Source organism: Pteropus medius, unplaced genomic scaffold (assembly GCF_902729225.1).
Source record: "Pteropus medius unplaced genomic scaffold, Ma_sr-lr_union100, whole genome shotgun sequence".
NCBI classification, from domain to species: Eukaryota; Metazoa; Chordata; class Mammalia; order Chiroptera; family Pteropodidae; genus Pteropus; species Pteropus medius.
In genome coordinates, this window is record NW_024342473.1 from 21,188,156 (window position 1) to 21,210,856 (window position 22,701).

A 22,701-nucleotide genomic window follows, 5' to 3' on the forward strand; every position below is an offset into this window, starting at 1 on the left:
CTCAGTTTGACTAGACTTTAGTCATTCTTCCTGACTCTAGGTCCTGACCTCCTTTCATTTTTAGAGCATGTTCTTTAGAAAATTTATCCTCGCGAATTCTTTCTCTGCCTCTTTAAAATGTAAATTTTTTTAAAGCCTCTTGCCAGTTTTACAACCCAGAAATGTCTTCCTAAGCACCTGGGAGCCACCGCTTTGAAATGTATTCACCAGAGAGATAGCTCCTCAATCTCTCAACCTCTGTGGGAGGATAGAAGACTAACTTCCATGGGTGTCAATTACTGAATACAGATGCCCTACTCTCAGAAAAAAACACACTGGCAAACTCAGTTCAACATACTGGACACATCCCATTGATCAACATTTCTCCTAATATCTTCAGGTACTTTTCCTCTAGCTTATTCTAGACGGTAAAAATTCTATCTCTTGTTTCAGTGGAGTAGAGCTCAGAGTGAGCTCTCTCCCTAGGGCAATGGCCTTAAACAGAATCTTCCTTGACTGTTTAACTTTGCTGAGTGCAATTTTTGCTTTGACACCACACATGAAAAACTCATAATAAATATTTTCCCAAATTTGATGAAAGGCATTAAAATGTATGTGGCATTACCAATGAATTATAAAAGTAAAAGAAACTTTTCTAAAGTATCGATTTAAAAAGTTTGGTCAGTTCTGCTAGGAAAAAGTGAATTATCTTTTTTTCCAATAAAAATGATATTTGAGAGTTTTTGTCATATGAAAAAGCAATCCAGCATCTATACCCAAAAACTACAGAAAAAACTCTTTATGGAGGTGTGTCAGGCAGTCAACGAATAAAAATATTATGTTTTTCAGGAATTCATAATGTTTGTGGAGTTTGTCTTATAATAATTTATAATCCCTTGTGATTTATTTTTATTAGAAATATTAATTTTACATCAAATTTTTAATTGACAATTTTGTATTCTTCTTATTAAAAACAGTCTCATAAAATTGTACAAGGTTTAGGCAGCACGAAAACTAGATCCCCCTCTTCCAGAACTAATTACTTGGCAAGTCATAAAGAAACAATCTCTTCCAAAATGTTTCTCACATTCATTCTCTCCTTTGTCACACTTCATTTTCTCTAAATTACTGTCCAGATGTAGCATCACTTTGTCTTGCCAGGGCTAGTGTATCAGCCTTCTTACTAAATTTCCACCTAGTCCTCCTGTGTTCAATACCAAGAACTGGGTTACTCATTCCTCCTTTCTTCAGTGTGGCTTCCTGTAGTTTTGAGGCTAGAAAACTACCCTATTTCTCAAACTCTTTTGCAGATAGGTTTCTGCAATTATCTTAGTTTATGCCTATTAGATATATGTGTGCGCTGCTACCTTTGGAAAGTAGCCATGACAAGGAGTCCCATTTCTTTCTTCTTGATTTTACTTTTGCTGCTAAGTCCTGGAGACATTTGCTTCTCAGTCTCTGATCACTAGCTTTGTGGTTTTTAAAAAGACAGTTGCATTGGCAGTAGAAGCAGCCTTCTGATTTTTCATCTTCCTGACAGTAAGAAAGCTCATAGCTTCCCTTGCAAATAAGTTTCACTGTGATATTTTAGGAATTATTACAGAAGGATCCTTTTCCAGTCCTTCAGGTAATACTGTAAGCATCTAATTCCCTGTGCCAAATCCCTTTCTACTTAAAGCTGCCTGGATGGGTTCTATTACTACAAATGAACTCTGTCTGATAAACAAACTCTCTCTCTCTTCTATAATATTTCTCTTACAGAATGATCTTTCTAAATCGAAAATTCTATCAAATTATACTCTATTCCTCAAGAATGAAGTCCAGACATCTTAGTGGGCGTTAAAGACTCTCGAAAATTAATGTTAACCCAATAACACAGCTTCCTCTTATACTTTTCTCTTGATGTGATAATCTATATACTAACTCCTTTACCTTTTCATTGCTTTTTCTGCAAAATTTCAACCTAGAGTCAATCCAACCATCTGCTAGATCTGTTACTATATCAGTATCAGAACGCTGAGAAATTCTGAGAAAATTTCACATCCACATGAATTGTTGTGGCAATAAATTTATGCTTCCCGGTATCAAATGAGACCTTCAGCTTTACTAGGAATTCCTCTTCCATGGTAGTGAAGCATTCCTCTTTCTATTCCCTTCAGTAGCTTATCCAAACCTTTACCTAACTCCTTCAGCTCCTGCATCTATATCATACATAGCCCTTGCCTTGCAGATAAGCATTTCTTATCCTTGTAGACAATCATAGAAAAGATTAGGGAAATAGGGTATAGACTTCCCCGATTTTTCATTTCCATATCAAAAGCTTAGCATTTTGTGCAAGGACTCCTACACTGTCTCCTCAAATTTCAAAATAGAACTTGTCCTTTCTTATTCCAAAGAATGTGTGTCCTTCTGTCTTCTCCACTGCACTTCCTTCTTTCTCCTCTGGGATGTTACTGCATCACTTATTCTCCATCTGATAAGTGTGCAGCTTCACTCTTGCAAGTAATTTCTTTCCTAACGATTTATAAACACGTTTAAATTTATCCTATTAAATAATAAAAAATGTCTACTCTACCCAACAATGAAAATAAAATCTGTTTTCACGACAAAACCTTCTCACTCTTGACCAAACTCTGTTTTCCCCTTCAATTCCTTAACTGAATACTCTATTTCTTCACCAACTTTTATTCTTTTTTCATAGTTTCTTATAAACTTAATACAACATAGAAATTTTTACAATTTTTGTATAAATACAAAACAAAAACAACAAAATAGTGGTATCCCACCAGGTGGTTGCACCACTGGCACTTTAGTGCCTTTTCTTTCAGTCCTATTTATAAGAGATTTGTATCCTTTTTTTTTCATTTATCATTGTGTCATGGGCATTGCTCAAATATATAAACTTGTCCTTAAAAACTTGACTTTTAACGATTGTGTTATATTTGTGAATAAACGAACTCACTTTACACAGTAATTCATCGATGCCATTCATTGAGATTGCTACGAAATTATATTTCAACTTCGACTGCTTCATTAATTACCAAATCCCAAGGACTCATTTCTTTCCCCATCTTATTTGAACATTTTGTGACAGCTGATGTTATATACTCCTCTTTTCTCAAAATAGTTGACCTTGTCTTTCATAATATCATATTATTATTTTCATTTAATTTCATTAGCTATTTTCCTCAGCAAACTGCTTGCCTTTCCTCTCCATACCCGAGGATTCTGTCCCTTTCACTTTATTGTTAAACAATTTCATCCAAACCGTGTCCTCAAATAACACCTGTATGGAAAAAGTCTGAATTTGTAAGAGTAATGGTTTCTTTTCTTAAATATTTGTTTCATAATCCTCATAGGTTAAAAAAAAAAATAGCTTTGTATACTGGCTTATTTTTTGGAGAAAAGTGTCTGGGTTACCCCTTTGAAAAGGATAAAGAAGAGCCAATATAATGGTGTTCCTAAGTCACAAGTGACAGTATCAGCTTCAGAAATCAGGTAAAGAAGAACTTTAGGCCCTAAAGTGGAGGTGTGGGAGATATTACACTTAGATATATTTGACTGTGCAGATAGCATTATTTTCAATAGGTAAAGTATGGTAACGTTTGCATACCAACTCACATTTATCAAGATGTAGTTTGAAGAAAGCTTTTTGACTCTCTTCTATAATAAGCTATTTGATTTAAAAAATGAAGTTTGTTATAACCATGTTGCCACTGAAACAATGAAAAGTACTGAAATTAATTTGATTTCTCTTCTTTAGGTCAGCATGAAGTAAAGGAGCATGCTATCTCCTTTTCCTCCAGGTAGCTTTTATGGTGGATATTAATCAAATATACACATCTTCTTTCTCAGTGGTAAAAAGCCTCAGTGTTCTACAAAGTTGGCTTATTTTGTACAATGTACCCAGGCAGAATTGTAAAGGCAAAACTATTTCATAACACTGAATGCTTTATGTTACAGGTAAAATCCCAAGACAATGAATACTGTTACCAAGAGGAGGTTTTTATAACAACACTGTTCTGTGATCCGGTATTGGTCATAACAGTATTTTCTTGAGCCAGAGAATATTCTTTGATCCCAGATTTTATAAGAGTCCATTGGTCTAATGAAAATAGTTGATGGTGACTGTTTATACTATAGGCAGGGCAGGAAGGATAAAATCCTCATACTTTATATTTACAGATCGCTTTCAACTTTTATAAACTGGCTTACCATCTTTTACCTCATTTCATTTTCATCTTAAATTTGAGAAACGTGTTAGAGCAATAATTATTATCTTCCTTGGGCAGACTGAGAAACTGAGGCTTAAATAACTGAATTGACTTGCTAATTTTGAGTACAAACTCAAACCCCATGACTCCTAACCCAGATAGTGTTTTCCCCTATTAGTATTTATTTGGCTTTGACATTTACTTTTTCCTTTGATTCATTCCAACTCATCTCACAGACCTCACATGCATTTTCTTTTAAATGAAAAGGACAGGAAAAGAGTAAGCACAGCAGCACATTTTTTTTCCCCTACTGATTTTACATCCTTTTATTTGCTGGGTTTCCTGCCCCAAAATTTGATTTCTAATAGCGTGATCAATAACAAAAATCTATTCAGTGAACCAAATTGGAAGTTCAGTGGGAAAAGTAACTATGGTGTCATGGAAATCACTTTTCTACAATGGATCTTATTTTCTTCCATAACAAATTGAGAAAAAAAAAAATACTTGTCTCACAAGGATATTGAACAGAGCTACTGGCCTAAGCAGTTGCCCTGACCCAAACCTTGGGAATCTTTCTAGGAATTTTTCCCTTTCCCTCACTGTCTACATCCCTAAAGACACCAAGTGCTATTGATTTTATGTCCTAAAAAGCTCTAAAATTTGTCCTCCCTTCTCTATCTCCACTAATTCTTAGTTTAGATCTTCATCACTTTACTGGGATTTCTGTTATTTATATCTTATTTCCTGTCTTGTCAATTTCAATTTAATTATGTATGGAGAATGAGTTCCAGAGACAGGTGCAGTAGATAAATACTTGAGACTTCTTAGGATCCCTGCGTTTCTACTTTTCAATGTGTTCTTGATGCATTTGAAGGTGGACAGCCTTACTTAGGTACAGAGCGTTCTCTTAGACTCTTTACACACCTATTATTTTTTACTTAGAATATGTGTCACTTTCTATCAGGACCAGTAGGGACCAATAGGAAGTGCAAATGAAGCCTAATAGGCTATAGAGAAGTCAACCAAGCTAACATCTACCAGGGAATAGTGTCTGCAATGGTGGATCCCAAATTTGCATACGTGAAGAATTTCCTATAAAATACCAATACTCTCAAACAGCGTATTTTCCCCCCATTGGAAAAAGTCATTCAAGACGTGGGGAGTTAATCTAATGAAGATGCCTACTGATTGTCAAACTTACTTCACTGAATATAGTTCAAATGAACTTTTAGCATTAGCCTGTTTATGCTGAGATATTCCCTAAGATATACCTTCTGCAATAAGATTCCAAGAATATCTGGAATCCAAAGTTTCTTGAAAATGTAACTTTTATAAGCTATTAGAAATTTTAAATTTAACAAAACAATACTTACACCAAAGTTGGTAGCGGCAAATCGATCTGACGCTGAAACCTGTACATTTGTTGAAACTGTTGTATGAGCATAGAAAGCATTTATATTTGCCAGCAAGGTGCTCATGACAGCAGGTACACCAGGACACATGTATTTAGAAGACAGACATGAAAAGTGCCTGCAAGACAAGAACATTAAGTACTTTTAAAACATAAATTAATTCACTTAACGGCACATCCTCTAACGTCAGCAATTAAATACCTCCTCAACTACATCTATGAAAAAGAGAAAACTCTCATAATCTCTAATTGAAAGAGAAAGCAATTTCTGCCTTTAAAAAAAGTCTTGCTTACAAATGTGAAGTGGCTTAATGAGAATGTGATTTGCCACAGGGATGTGTGCATAAACTTTTTCAACTGTGAGAATGTTGTGTGTACACACGAGAAGTATAATTTCCAGTGGAGTCTAGCACTGTTGGGAAGCAATAACACAGGATTCTCTTTTCTACCAACTATGTCCCCCCCTAAAATGCTATATGTCAACCAGAGTGTTCTTTTATACTTGTATTCCTTCCACATGGATGAAGCAGGAGGCCCTCCTTACATTGCACATTGATCGAACAAGTGGACTTAACATCTGCCTTGAGTCCACTTTGTGAGCTTTAGTCGTAGAGGAATTATCTTCCATAAGCAGATCTGTTTTCCAAGAATTTTGCTAAAACCAGGATTTAATTAAGCAAACAGATGAACAGTGAGGAGTGAATGAATTATGCCAGCTTTAACTTAAAGCCCAGTTCTTTTAAACTTGAATAGTATCATACACAGACTTCAGAAGCAATAAGTGCTCAATTCTGTTACTTCTGTCAAGAAAACTCATTTCATTTGAACTATAGCAAAAGACTTGAAAATTGATAGCACAGCTTACGATAAAAGTTAAAAGATAAAATACACATGGAAGAAAGACATTTTCAGTATATAATCCGAACCTATGTTGCTCTCATATCTCAGTAATTTATCCTCCACCCAGGCATCAATAGATTTTGTATTACTGAATACAAACACAGAGTGTACATACATAAATAAATGCCCTTAGTGGTATCTCAAAAGAAATGGATGGTTGTTCTGTAAAGGGTGGCTTCTCTTAGATCTCAGCCAGGCTACTCACCTAGCTTGTCATGATATTAGTTAATAAACGTAGGTTAAAGTTTTAAACATGGATCTTTGAGGATCATGAACAATAATATGTCATGAGAGCTACATAATTTGTGTAATTTAACCCTGGAATTAGATGATTGCTGATTGCTTCTTTTTTTTAGGTAAATGACACATATTTTGACTTTATTATACACTAAATGAATTATGCTTAATATCTATTAAGAATATCACAAATAATATAAAGATATTAAAAGTAGAAACTTAAAAAATATACTAGCACTATGCCATCACATTTTCCCCCCACCAATTCACAGGTAATTATATCTGTAAGATCCAAGTTGCAGAGCAGGCAATGCCTAAATGTAAGGGGGGGATAGCAAAAGGAAATATACAAACCTGGGAGAACAAGAAATATAAAAACATCAATTGTTAAAATCAATTGCTAAGAAACTCAAAGACCAGAAGTTTATTGTCCTGAGCATGCATTTTCTATTTAACGAGATAATGGTGGTCACCAGAATGAAAGATCTTGATCTTAGTTTTAAAAAAGGATTGATGCCCTCCTAATGCAGGCATGGTACTTAGTCTTTACCTCTTGTAGTTGTCACCCTGTGATTTTTGGTGCCTGATTAGGGTGGCAGCAATAGCTTTGCAGATACTTTAAGCGGAAGTAATGGAGAAACATGAATATTCTGCTTAAAGTGCTCACAGTGTGAATTTTATAAGTAAAATAGAAAGTTTTATATTGAAGATGATGTGATTATTAAAGCCATCTGAGGGGGAAATAAGGTGTAATATGGAAAGACTGGGTAGATCAACAACCAACATTTGCCTATTTTACACTTTGAGTTGGTTAAGCCAATATTTTAATGATGAAAATGCCACATGAAATTGTGTTTTGGGGACCCCAAAGCAATGTTTTATAACCAAAATAAAAAGTTTAATAATTTATAAGTTAATATGAATATTTATGGATAATATAGTCAAAGCCATATATATATAAATGTCATTAATTGTGAGTTATCTAGTTTGATGAAATCCTTGCTATGCATTTATCATTGATGTTAATATATATTATTCAGAAAAAAATAGAAAAACAGTGAAAATATACTGTTTACACTTTAAACAAAAAAATCATTTGAATTTATAGCCAAATAGTAAATTATAATGCTTTCTATTAGAATTGATGAGAAATAGAATTAAAATTTATTCTAATGTTTTCCTACTCTTTAACCTTTCATCCACATTTTTTTATATTAAAGGCATCTAACCAGAGTATTCTCCCTTCAGTGACTAAGTGTTTACTACATTTCTGGGACTATTTTTTATGGTAGGGATCTAGAGTTGATTAAAATATGGTCCCGGCATTTAAAAATTGCATACCCTAATTGAGAGGCACACACATTAAACCCTATTTCTCTCATATGAGAGAGAATGCTTTTACAGAGGTAACTAAAGGTTTGAGTGGGCCATAGGATAGAGGAGTGAATCCTGGAGTTGGAGGAAAAAGGTACAAAGGATAGGCTGAGTTCACTAGTGGTGAGCCCCCTGGAGGAGAAGCCAGAGTAAAGAATCTGAGCCAAGATCTAAGAGGATTAGAATTTATGTAATGGCCATGGAAGAGAAGAGTTTAGTGTTACTAGAATTTGGTTCAATATATATTTATTAAACTTGTCTGATTGCCAGACACTGGATTAGGTATTGAATATACAATAATTAATTGACTTATAGACTAGTGGAAGAATCAGACACATAAGAAATAATACAATTATGAGAAAATCATGAGAAAGAAAAGTATAACAAAGGGCTATGAGACACCAAGTTAGAATGTGTATTGTAGCCTGGTGAGGAGGGTCAAGGAAGAGTTCTTGAAATGAGGCTGGGCTCCAGTTAATGTATGACTAAGATAGCCAAATCAAGCATAGGGCTTGCTATCATTGATAAAGAACATATTTCAGAGGAATGAAATAGTATAAAACAAGGCACAATGGGAAAAAAAAAACAAAAACAAAGTATTATGTATAGTAGACCCAAGCAATTTTTGGCTGGTGGAGCCCAAATTTTCAGGAGAACATTCTAAGAACATTGGTATGACCAGAGACAAGGCAAGGGGGTATGGTAAGTAAGTTGGACCCACTATATAGGTCAAAAGACTTTTACAAACAAAACTCAAAATCTTATAGAGTTAATGTAATTAAAACTTATCTCCAAGGAATTCTAGTTGTTTACATAGAATAGGAAGTGACATCATGAGAGTTAAATTTTAAATAGAATAATTTGGTTGAGAGATTTTAGGAGGATGGGTTTAAGGATGGTGAGAACAGAGAAAAGTCCAATTAGGAAACTAGAAATAGAAGAGATGATGGGTGTCTGAAGTAGTTCAGTGGCTATAGAGTTGAGGAGGAGGGAATGGATCTGAAAAACAGAGAGTGGAAAAACTGTCTATGACTGATGAGTGAGAAAAAGGAAAAATGGTTACGTTCCAAGATTTTAGTGTGAATGACTGGGTAAATGGTGCCTCTGCCAAGTGAGCTAGGAACTTAAAAGGAGAAAGGAATTGTAAGGTGGGGATTATGTAGTTAGAGAGTTTGAGCTTCGGATGCTTGTAGAGCTTCCATATAGGAATGTCCACCAGGTTACTGGAGGTATGGACTGGACACTTAGATTTGGAGGTCATCAGCATGCAGGAGTCAGTCAAAATCACGAGAAAGGATAAAATCATCCAAGGAGATTATACAGAATGAAAAGAGAAGTGTCAGGGAATGGAACCTGCGAAGCAACAACATATAAGGGACTAGAAGAAGAAAAGAGAGTAAACTCTATGACTGTTATTTATAAATAAAAGGAAATCCAGGACATTGGAATCAGGGAAATAAGAGGTTTGAAAGATAAATGATGATTGGTGCTGTTAAACGCAGCAAAAATGTCTTATAACATAAGGACAGAAAATAGACTATTGGACTTGACAAATAAATATCATTGTGACCTTAACAAGATCATTGTTAGTGGAGTAACAGGAGTTTTAACTAAGAGGAAATAGGATGAAAAGTGAGGAAGTGCTGGGGGATGATCAAGGTAAACTGGGTCAAGTCTAGATTTTGTTGGTCTCTAGCTAAAGAGTTTTAACATTCGTATGTAGACTATATGGAGTTAGCTGAGATTTTTTTTTTTTCAGAGGGAATTGACATTATAAGATGAATTTAGAAAGATGATTCTGAAGAAGAACAAAGGTGAACCTAAATGAGTAGATATTGGAAGCAGAAAAACAATTCAGGAGATGTAGAAGCACAAAATGACACTTTTGTTCTGCTTCTAATATGACTAAGCATTTTACAAAGCAGTCTAAAGGAACAGAATAATTTGCATCTTGAAAAAAAGTCTGAAAATTACAGAATTATACTGTTTATGATCTCCGAAATATAAAGCCTTGAATGTTTCTCTGACACCTGAATCTTTCTAGCACGACAATTTTGAAACTGATTTTACCCATGTTATATATGAAAATTTATGATGTCCTCTGAAGATATGAAAACCAGGTACAAAAGTTGCTGTTTCTGCCAAGAACAGCATGAAAATACCATGCAAACTAGGTAACTTGAGGAATAATATTCTTTTGAATTGTTTGGCCGAGTGCTTCTGAAGTTTGACTCCCTCTCTGTATTTGTTGTAATTAAACATTTCTTTATTTTTCTCCCTAAGGTCATAGAATGAGTAAAGTGATTAAAAATTTGAATTTAGTTAATGTAAGTTCAGAACTCTCTTAACCACTAGTTGTCACCTCATCCACTCAGCCCTTAGCACAGTGTTTTCTTGTAAACAGGAGTTGACCAATAAGTATTTATTAATGAAAACAAATGGAAGCATTATGAGCCAAACATATTTATGTACAGTTAGAGTGTACAGGGCATGTGCTTAGTTACCTTGAGTATGACAGTTTATAAAACATCCAACTGCTTTGTGCACATTTGGCTGACATGCATAGCACTTAATGCCAGAATGATGACTACAAATTTGAAAGTTAATAGTATTTTGCTTATAATCAATGTACTGAGAGTAGTATTTAAAATTTTCCAGAGCATTAGCATGTATTCATCTTAGAGAATTGATGGAAATATTTTACATTCTGAATAAAATTTAACTGAGATGATTACTGGAAGGAATGATTTAGGGCAGCAGGCTAGATTGAGAGATATTTAGTGACTAGCATCTAAACTCCTAATATATTAATCTGACTTGAGAGGAAATGGGACGATACTTCTAGGAACCATACACTGTATTCCCCTATATCAGAGATCTGGGACCTCGGCTCCTGGCCAGGAAGGCTGCCAGTCACTCCTCTATTTCACATAATGGCTTCCCGCGGAAGTAAAGCTGTCTCTTTTTTCCCCACGCCGTCTCACTCTATATCCATTAAAGAATATGCAACTCCCAATACTGCAATGCAGCCCGTACAATAGGGAATGGACAATGGGATTTGAAGCTAGTTAGAAGAAAGGGCTGAAAGAACACTGGGAACAGTATACCCTGAGGATTATGTATAATCTTTTATGTTCAGCTTCTAGCAACATTAAGAATTCACAGGTTGTTTATGTTATGTAGGGGGAAAAAAATCAGCTCTTATACTTAGAGCACCCACCAATAATAGGAGCAGGCAAATATGTTTTCCCAGTCTAAAAGAACTGTATTTGAATAGTCATGGCAAAGAATAAAACACTTTTAGAGGCTCGTCTTCCAGTTTAAGATTTGTAGATGAATGCTGACAATGCCCAGGTAGTCAACAAATATTGATTCAAAAGAACCCTGTAGGTTGCCAAACAAGAAGGATACAAACAGCTTTGTATATTATCTCAACATACAAACACATACACATGCACACACACATATATATACAGCAAAAACAACCAAAAACGTAGTAGGGAATACTATTAACTAAAACGGTTACAGTGTTATCTCTGGGTGAAGCTATAAATTTTTGTTATTTAGAAAATATATTTTGTATTTTAAAAATAATTTATCATTAGTATATTTTATTATTCTAATCAGGAAAAAATATATGTATATATTTTAACTGATGTTAATTCAACTTTTGCCCTATTGTTGATTTTACAAGTCTCTTTGTAACTTTTAGCACCAATAAGAAACAAAGTAACACAACTCCTTTTTAAAGTTTTGTTTAACCAAAGGATAATTTTCTTTGTATATATTTCTTTTCTGAAAAAACTGTATAACCTTTAAAGTACATAATGTAAAACTATATAACCTATGCTATTCTTTAAAGTATTATTAAACAAAATTTCTGTGGAAAAAGTCAAACAAATCATCCATAAAAATAATTTTTTCAAAATTTATCATAAATCTTACTAATATACGGTTAATGAATAGAAGCAAAAAAATACTATAAATTACTGTTAAACAGATATCAGTTTGATTTCACTAAATATTCAAGAATTAATTTTAAAGATATTAATGGAATGATCTTGGTTCATGACTTCCTAAGGCAAAACACAGGGATGATAATGGTGAAGATGTAAAAAGTCAAAGGAAGACAGTGATAAAACTCCAATATTTCACCTAATGCTACTTTTCTTACCATTAGATTTTTACATTTGCTTCAATATGAAATTAGCATTACTATAGTGTTTTTCTTGTAATATGATTAAAATTGTAAACAAATTTTTTTTGTATGCGGGGGGTGGGGGTGTGGAGATAGAGGTAATTCATTCTAATTCTATCCCTGTTCTATGACCTTCGAAGAGTAACTTTATCATTCCTAGATTGTTTCTTCATCTGTAAAATGAAAGGGCTATTAGAAGACTTAAACTTTACAAGATTTAAAATGCCATGCATCCCTGAATACAGAGAATTCGTCATGTCCAGCCATATGCATTACTTCCTCATACTATCAATATGTAATTCCATTGATGCTGACAGTCAGTAGGAATGACAAAGATGTCATCCTAAGGCCTCTTTTGCTTTTTGATAGTTTTCAGCTTCTAACATGGTCTTCAATTTGGCAAAATGTCTGGCTCCGAGTTTGTGTGCCCTTTCTTACTGTGTAGTTACTGTCAAGGCAAACTTTCATGCTTCTAACCATCTCCTTGAAAATTATTCCCTTTTAAAGTCTTCTGATCCAATACTATTTAAATTATTGTAAGTGGAAGAAGGGAAACAGGATTAAAAGTACAATTAGCAATTTAAAGTGACCGAGTATATCCTTGCAGCAAACCACCCCTTCAAAAAGTACACCTTCGAATAAAATAGGTCAAAAAGTACTGCTGTAATTTCTGCAAACGCTTAACATTTCCTCGCAAAGACTTGATTAAAAACAATTAATTAATAATGTTAAATTCACTTGAGTCAGCACGAAAATGGGGTTAGTGTCAAAGCAATTTAGAAAATGGAATTTCAGTTCCATGGGAAAAGTTGGAGTAACAAACTCCAAAAAAAGATGCTTAAATTGCCAATAATGAGATAGATATTGGCATGTTTTCAGCTGAAACAACTACTAGAACATTATCAACCATTAGTTCTCAAAATATTACTGGCAAAATACTGGGAAGTCATGTGAACTTCAAATAACACATCTGGACTGCTACTGTTTTGTGGGCATAATGGGAAAAAAATCATTTAAGTCACCTGCCTTTTCATGGATAATTGTTCCTAATCAATTGTTTCAGCCTTGTGGTGAAAATGCCTTAGATTCAAAGGATTTAACAATCAATTATTTTTTAATAAAAATAAGAGCGGGATAATTGGAAAGAAGCTCCAAAGAAACAATGATTCTTAGATGCTTAGAGGGATTTTCAGTGAAACAATACAAGACAAAAGAAAAAACTATCTGTATTCTTGATGTTTGAAATATACTAAAACAATATCACATCGGCTCTCAAAAATTCAGATTAGCAAGCATTTCAGTGGTAAGTGAATATTTTATTCATCCTTGTCACAAAAGAGGGGCTCAAACATTTAATGATCCCTTCTCCTTTGACCAAAAGCATCACATATTTTCATAGATGCAATGGATTCTTCCAGCTCAATTATGAAGTTTTCTGAGGGCAGTGGGGTAGGACAGGAGGTAAGGAAACACATAGCATTTAGAGAAATGATGGAAGTTGAAGAACAAGTAAGGATGGGACCCACAAGCTGCCCATCAGCTTTCTCTGACAGCTCTCCTCATCTGTTCCTGAATTTAGTCCTCTCTCTATGTTCTTACAACACCTAGTGTACCTCTATTATACTGTCTTGTTATTTTTTAACTTCTCCCTGTCCCCGCTAGAAAATGAGCTCACAGATGAAAAGGTCTATCTTTTATAGCTGTATCCCTATTGCCTTGTATACATCCTCCTACTTACTTAGAAGGTGACTATCAAATAAATGAATTACATCTTCTGAAATGTGGGCTCCCTGAGAGACTGGACCTTGGCTTCTTGTTCACTGATATATTCTCAGGGCCTAGGAAACTTCCTGGCACATGGTAGGCATTCAATACATTTCCTAAAGGAATGAATGACTCAATAGAGCAGCACACTCCTTGGAAAGCAGAGTCATAGCTCAAGCAGCTAAAATAGATTAGTAGTTTTAAAGAAAACTATATTCCAACAGTTCTGGTTCAAATATGAATTAGGTTAAGATGCCCAGTGCCAAATACAGGTTGTTTGTTAAGCATGCCCAAATGAGAAACATTAAACTAATGCTTTTCTCTTATTTGGTATTATAGAGGCATATAAATATATAATCTAACAGAATCTCAGATTTTGTGAGACATCTTGGGCTTCATTTTATAAAAAATGAAAGACTCAGTTAAAATGTATTTGCTTGACAGAAATCACCTCCTGAAAACAATTTAGTCCTTAATGCTAGACATGAAATTCCATGTGTATGTTCAGGAGTGAACAGTTGGTCAGTTAGAACATTATTAAGAACATATATGTTTGCATTAGTAAGTAGAAAGCATCAAGGACTCCCAAATTCTCATACTGGAAATGGGTTCTATGCCTAACTTCATGATGTTAAACACGTGGTTTAGTACGCTCGTCTGAAAAAGAGAACATCCTCTCAGTCTCACTGTCATAAATTGGAAAACTGCCTTTATTTTCAGTGGACGATTGCACTTGCCATGTTAGACAAATCCTCCAGGTCCTCGATCAATCACTTTCCAAAGAAGAAAATTGTAATCCCTTTCCCCTTTCTCATGAATGCTCCAAAACAAAGTATACATTTTTATACAACAAATAGGGCTAATAAATTGTGCCCTCACAGAAAATGTTCTGTTATAAAAGGAGAGAGCATTTCCAGTAAATAGGAGGTACCTTGGAGGATTGGAGTTCAGTATTAATGTTTAGATTATTTACCAGCAAAATAGATTCAGCCTCCTTCATATTGAGAAATACACAAGAGGAAAATTTAGCAATGTACAACCAGACCCTCTGATTTACTAGACATTTTACCTTCATTTATTTCCATCTTCAGATAAATGGGAGTATGCCAAAGAAATCAAGCAATTTCTAATAAAAGAAGAAGGTTATAAAGTTACCTGGGAATTTGCTAAGCATATCAAAAAGAACTGTGATTTGATGTCTAGGAAAATTCACAAGATTTTAAGCAGTTTTGTTCTCAAACTTATGTGTTAATACACAGACAGGACATTTGTTTCTTCCTTAAAGCTGAGTTCCCCAATATTGTGTTTTTAAAAATTAAGATGAAATATTTCTGAGATAAGCTTGCCATATCTAGTCATGTGTTGTTGTTGATTGGTTTTCTGGTTATGGTTTTTGATCCCCTGAAGTAAGGTTTCAAAACAACAGAAAAATACTGATTCAATAGGCAACTAGTTTAAATTCAAAGATATGGCTGGTTATTCATAAACTTTTTTTTTTTTTTTTTGGTGAGTCACTCATTGGCCAGTAGGTTAGAACTCAAGTTAAGTTTAATTACAAAAGCATCATTTGGAAAATATGGTCAAAAGCAGCTCTGAAAGTTATATTTCAACAACTGACATAAGAATGTCAATAATCTGAAACTTCTTCAAGTTATTAGAAATAATCAATATGATATGCTCTAAAACACTTAAATGCAACACAAACTGTAAAGCTGACTTAAACTTTTCAGTTCCACTTTACTTGTTTCTGGCAGCTGAAAATGTCTGACATGAAGAGATATGCCAGAAGAAATTGAAAATAAATATAATACTGACAAACAACATTTGCTTTCAATTTATTTAATTACAAGTATGTATTAACTTTCTATCAGGCATTCAGAACTTCTTATAAAGTAGTAATAAAAGATATGACTTCTCAATTCAATATTTCAACTTGTAAATCTTTGAACTCAAGAGCTCTAAGTAATTTCATTCTATTATATCTCATAAATATACATATAATTATAATATTAACATATCAACATATGTCTCCTCAGGCAAGTGAAACAGAAGAAAACGTAAACAAATGGGACTACATCAAATTAAAACATTTTTGCACAGTAAAGAAAACCATCAACTACTGAATGAGAGAAGATGTTCATCAATGATATGTCTGATAAGGGGTTAATATCTAAAATATGTAAAGAACTCATATAATGTAACACCAAAAAAAAAAATCTGATTTAAAAATGGCCAGAGGACCTGCATGTACATTTCTCCAAAGATGGTCAATAGACATGTGACAAGATGCTCAACATCATTAATCACCAGGAAAATGCAAATTAAAACCACCATAAGATATCACCTCACACCTGTTAGAATGGCTAACATCAATAAACCAATAATCATGTTGGTGAGGATGTGGAGAAAAGGAAACCCTTATGCATTGTTGGTGGGATTGTAAATTGGTACAGCCATAATGGAAAAAAAGAAAGAAGTTACCTCAAAAAATTAACAGAAGTACTATACAATCCAGCAATTTCACTTCTGGGTATTTATTTGAAGAAATTTAAAACACTAATTTGAAAAGATACATGCAACTCTATTTCATTGCAGCTCTATTTACAACAGCCAAGATATTGAAGGATCCTAAGTGCTCATCAATAGATGATTGGATAAAGATGAGGTGGCATGTATATACAATGAAATACTACTTAGTCATAAAGAAAAAATGTAATCTTATCATTTTCAGCAACATGGATGGACCTAGAGGGTATTATGCTAAGTGAAATAAGTCAGAGAAAGACAACTACCACATGATTTCACTTATATGTGGAATCTAAAAAAACAAAATAAATAAACAAACAAACTCATAGATACAAAGAACAAATTGATGGTTACCAGATGAGAGGGTGGGGGGATGGGTAGAAAAGGGGAAGGGATTAATATGTACAAATTGGTCGTTAAAAATAGTCATGGGGATGTACAGTAGAATATAGAGAATATAGTCAATAATATTGTAATAACTATGTATGGTATCAAATGGGTACTACACCTATCAAGGTGATCACTTTGTAAATTATATAAATATCTGATCACTATTTTGTATACCTGAAACTAATATAATATTGTACGTCAACTGTCTTGAAAAATAAAAGAAACTAAGAGTTACTAGATTGTCAAAAAATAGGAATTTTTTTGTTGTTCTGGCAAGATGGTAAATTTTGTAATGTCAAAGCAAAAACTGCAATGAACAGAGTTAGAAAAGAACACTTTTATTCAAGGCTATGCTATAAGAAAGAAACATGAGAACTTAGTCTAAACTCAACTCCACTGAAATGAAAGATGGAGATTTTAAGATCTGAGGTGGGGAATGAAGGGGAAATTTTCTAAGAGTTGGAGTGGAGGGAAACCTAGTCATCTGCATTTGCTAACTGACATTATCCAAAGGAAAAAACTAAACTTTCTCTTATTCTCACGACAGGACACAGTATTACAACTTAGAGCAAGGCCCTTACCCAAGTCAGGCTTTTACCCTCCCGCATAGATTGGGAGACAGGAGCCTAGCTTCCTTGGTGATTACATTAAAAAGAGATGGCTCTCCCCAGTACTTGAGAAAGCCAGTCCTGGACTCTAAAACTGACAAGTCTTTGAAAAGGTTTACATCTCGAAAGACCACAGAAAGAATCTACAATGATAAGTTTTCTAAAGTAAATGCTCTAAAAAAAGGGAGGTTGGAGGACTCTAGGGTTAGGCCTCTGGATTCTGTAATAAACAAGGTGAGAGGGAGGTCAGGGCCTAGAGGTAGAAAGAGGCCTGTCTAAAGTTTTGTCAAGTTGAGGGAAATGATAAGACCAGCTTGGTTCACTGAAGAAACATTTAATAAAATAGAGATATCAGTATCAAATCAAATGTATAAGCACAAGCAGATATAATCTAGCGCATTTTGTTATCATCAAAGTGCAAGTGTCAATTCATTACACACACAAAAAGGCATTCTTATTCCTTATTCCTGCCTTGGTTTCACTCTTTAGACCCACAGTTGGCAATCTAAGGCCCACAGCAAAACCGGTCCACAGCTTTTGTTTTTAAAATAAAGTTTTAACAGAACATGGCCATGCCCATTTTTTTACTTAATATCTAGGACTGCTTTTGCACTAGGAGTACAGAGTTGAGCAGTTATGACAGAGATCATGGGACCCAGAAAACTGAAAATATTTACTATCTGGTCCTTTACAGGAAAAAAAATTTTGCTGACTTCTGCTTTAGACTAGTTTCTAGTGTGAGACAAGGCTTTATCAAAACTGAGTCTTACAAACATTATAGGACCCCATTCACTTTCAGGTCACTTGATACCAATAAGTATCCAAAAATATTGTTTTATTATTGTCATTTACATAGGTTAAAATAGAAAAATACAAGTGATAAAATTAAGGAGAGATGACTCTTTCTTAAACTATCATACATTTACCATTTTTCTATATTAATATGATTGTGCTCAGAATATGAGAAACATGAAATAAGCTCACAGATATATTTGCAATAAATCTAATGTGATCCTTCTTTTATTAGGATTCTCTCTAGAAGATATATGTATTTTTTAACATAGCTCTGTCTTGGCAGAACGCTTCATTTACTTTGGACTGTTAATAATAGTTACATTTTAATTGTATTCAGATTTCGTACTAGGTGTTCTGTGGAATTATAGCCACTGACTTGGGACACTGCAGATGGCAAACTCACAGACTCCACTTGGCTACCCGATCACAAAATAGGCTTCCTCGAAAGGAGTAAGCTCCCTGTTACTGGACATGAACAAGCAGAAGAATGATGCCCACCGGTCAGGGATGCAATAACAGGGTTTCCTGATTTGGAGGGAGGTTCATTTAGGTGACCTATAAGTTTCTTTTCATGCCTAAGAAACCAATGTCTTTATTATTTAACATTAGGACATTCTGTAAAGTGAAAAAGCACACACGTTTTATCAAAACATTTAAAGAAATTAATTTTTACATATGCTGTTCCACAATTATGACTAGTGATTAAATGCTATGAACGGTAAACTTTGAAGAGGAGCACAATACACATCAATCATTAAGATGGTTGAAAATGACTATCTGGGCCAGCATCTATTTCACTCATGTGAAAAATGATTTGGTTGTTAATAGGAAAGAACAGTCTTATAATATATGTACATAGTTTACTTATTACATATGGCATATGTATATGAACAAGGTGTATTTACAATCTTAGACCAGGTTTCAAAAGGTAAACTGTAGGCAAGTAATAACCCCATTCCGAATCCTTAAACTCCTCAGTAGTGGTTATGTGTCTGTATGGGTCACTTCTGTATAGTTATTTTTACTAGAGTGTTTGGATTCTATGGATGCTCAATAAATATTGGTTTTACTGAATTAGCAGCAACTATATAAATATAGAAAGAAACAATATAGTCTAATGTTAGGGTCAAGATACTGTAATGGCTCTAGATGTATCACTGACATTAATAAGCTCTGTAACCTTGGACAATGCACTTCAATCATCAGGCTTTAGTTTCCTAAGATACCAAATAAGGCATTGGTTCTCAATCTTTGGAGCGTAAGAGAACTACACATAGGACTTATTAAAACACAGATCATTGGGCCCAACCCTCAGAGTTTCTGATTTAGTAGGTCCGGGGTAGGATGGAGAATTTGCATTGCTAAGTTCCCAGGTGCTGTTAATGCTGTGAGCCAAGGGACCACACTTTGAGAACACAGGAAGGACTGGGAATATAGTGAGAGTGAATTACCAAATCTTTAATACTCTATAGCTGTAAGAGAGAGGGTAGCCAGCATCAAACTGGCACATTAAAATGTAATTGTCTTTTTAATCACAATTTTGTTTGAATTAGGAGATGATCTTTTTTCTTTAGATTTCAACAAACATTTTTGAACACATAAATGTTTGATAGTACTTACGTCATTGCTTGATAAATGGATTCAATTCCATAACGCATGGCAAATTCATCAACTATTTCTTGCGAAGCGTCATCAAAGAAAACCTTCCAGGCTTCATCCCCTTTGACCTCGGGGATTTTCACTACACCATTAGATTTCACTTCAGTCAAGTAATGGAACAGATTCTAAAAGTAAATGGTTTTCAATTGTTCAATAATTTCTTAGAATAGTCCAGAAATATTTAACCATAACTTTTAGTAAATTATACTTGCATTGTAATTGCATCTAATGTTTCATCAACATCTATAAGCAATAGAATAGCTTGGATTTTTATTCTAACTATCCTCATCTTTATGCAAATTCTGATTTTATTTCTGCCTGGATCTATACAGAATCAATGATTCAAATGTTTCATACATACCAAATCATTTTAGAAGTAAAATTTTTTGTATGTAAATATTTCTAAATGCTAGTACATATTCTGCGTTCATGGGTACTGAGTAAATTATAGAGCCCTGGATGAATAATCTGATTTTGGTTATGTTACTATAGAATCTAGGAATGTAAATGATGTTAAATGGCTTTGGCTGCAAAATGGTAGGAATCAGGGCAATGAATTAAGGTTGAAAATGAATGTTTGAGAATTTTGTAATGGAAAAACTCACTACATACAATTCCTTTTTGCTTCAAACAAATTTAGGAACTGTTGCATGAATGTAGCCTGTGTCAGGGAAGGACCCTTTCTTGGATTTCAGTTTTTTGGTTCTTGGACCAGCAAAAAAAGGCTCTGAAAAGCAAAAGCATAATGCTGTCTCTCTGATCCCAAATCTTCTCTGTCCACACTTTAAGGTCTGAGTTCACTCCCATCTTGCCAGTTCACGGGATTTTTTTTTTAATTGGTCTGAAAACTTAACCATTAACCACATTTCTTGAAGAAATGATAACACTGGACAGATTGTAGTCAGGAATTTAAGCCTGTTATTGTATAATGTGCAAAAAACTTAAATACTGTTATTCAATCCTTCTTTAGTAAAATGCAGGTGGCAAAGAATTACACATTCAAATTTTCATAGATATATTTAGGAAAAATAATATGCAAAGAGTAAAGATTCTCTCAATTATCTATTTCTGTTTTAGTAAAGTACTTTCTCTTTAGATCTTTGAACATGGGGAAAGGTGCATTCTTTGACTTCACCTCATATTTTTTGATACATAGGACAAGAGTCATTTATATCAGAGAAAGGTTCTGGTTAACATCTCTAATTAAGCTCTTAGATGAAAAGCATTCAACAGAAGCCCAAGACTATTTGTCTGTGTATCTACATTGAGGCACAGCAGGGAACTGGTGATTCTGTCTTTTAGATTCAAATTGGGTGGACTCTAACTCCCTGAAGCCATTTAGGCCCTAACTTTTGGATGAGTATATTCTCTACTACCATGAGTGGGTAGTAAATACATCCTGACACTCTTCATATCCAGATATGTTTGTAGTAAGGGTAGTTAAATGGTGAAGGGTTCATTATGTCTGAAGCCTTTTGTGGTACTCAGAAAAAGGAGGAAAAAAAATCACTGCTTATTACATTGGTTCCCAAAAGCCATAGATACAACATCATCATTTTTATATTTCTAGTTGTAAATAATATTCTTAATTAAATCTTTAATAAAACTAGAACGCTAACTCAGAGTACTCAAAAACAATCATGTTATTGGATCCTTTCCTGCATTACTAAAGTACTCTATTGTTAATTGTTCCAAAATATTTGTCATGACTTATTTCTTCAATGAATGCTTTTTAACAGTCTGTCCTCCTTGGAAGAATGGTAATTTCATTTGGTCTATTTATTCATTATCATCTTATTGCCTTTTTTATTAATACCTGACTCAAGTGCTTGTTCTAAACTCTCATTAGAGGACACTGGCCCTCTCTTTAGGGGGTAATTCATATGCTGTCTGATACCCTAGCTCATTACTACCATAGCACAGAGTAAGAACTCCAGGAACAACTCCGCAAACCTAATTCAATCATATTTTTAAATCAAGCATTTTGTTGTATGATCCATAATCAAGACCAATTTATTTTCTAAGTTTTATTATTAATACAATTCAATTTACTTACCTCATGTAAACATGTATATTGTATATGATATGGAGCAACCTTCTCCTCTCCTTTTATTTCCACATTGATTTTCAAACGAATGGCTCCAGATACAGCTGACTTATCTGTCCGTTTCTCTGATAAAGTGAAAAGCAATTGGTCTGTCATTTCTAACAATACCATATTTCTCATACAATTTCTCAAAAGATTTAAAGGAGACGAACATTGCTAAAAACCATTTTTTCTATATCAGGTTTGATTATTATCTAACCATATGATTCTGCTAAATATAATTTAAAATAATGTGCCTATTGTGTCAGTGTGATTGTAAAACTGCATTATAGAAAATTCACATAGAAAACCTTAATCAGAAGACTCTGCCATTCTGATATAAATTTCTGTGTACTTGGTTAGTTTATACAACAAAATTAAATTATTTGGGCAATTAAAAGCAATATAACTCAAAGATACAATGAACCAGGAAAGTATTTTATCTAAAAGCATCCACTTCTCTTTCTCCACTTGAAAAGTAAAGCTCTGACCAACTAAAAAAAATTATTAATCACTATTTTTTGTTAGTGATTTATAAAGAGCTACAGTCTATACTCTGT

The 22,701-nt window shown here is 34.0% G+C and overlaps 1 protein-coding gene across 1 annotated transcript in view; it reads right to left on the reverse strand.

Annotated features, from left to right (window-relative positions):
• The window catches only part of LOC120604618 (protein unc-13 homolog C), a 348,907-nt gene that overhangs the window by 212,518 nt on the left and 113,688 nt on the right, over positions 1-22,701 (reverse strand). Inside the window, exons 8-10 of the mRNA XM_039865545.1 lie at positions 22,112-22,227; positions 20,017-20,180; positions 5,567-5,723 (exon numbers count right to left, since the gene is read on the reverse strand). Of these exons, the coding sequence (XP_039721479.1) occupies positions 5,567-5,723; positions 20,017-20,180; positions 22,112-22,227 (437 nt within the window). The remainder of the gene's footprint in view (positions 1-5,566; positions 5,724-20,016; positions 20,181-22,111; positions 22,228-22,701) is intronic.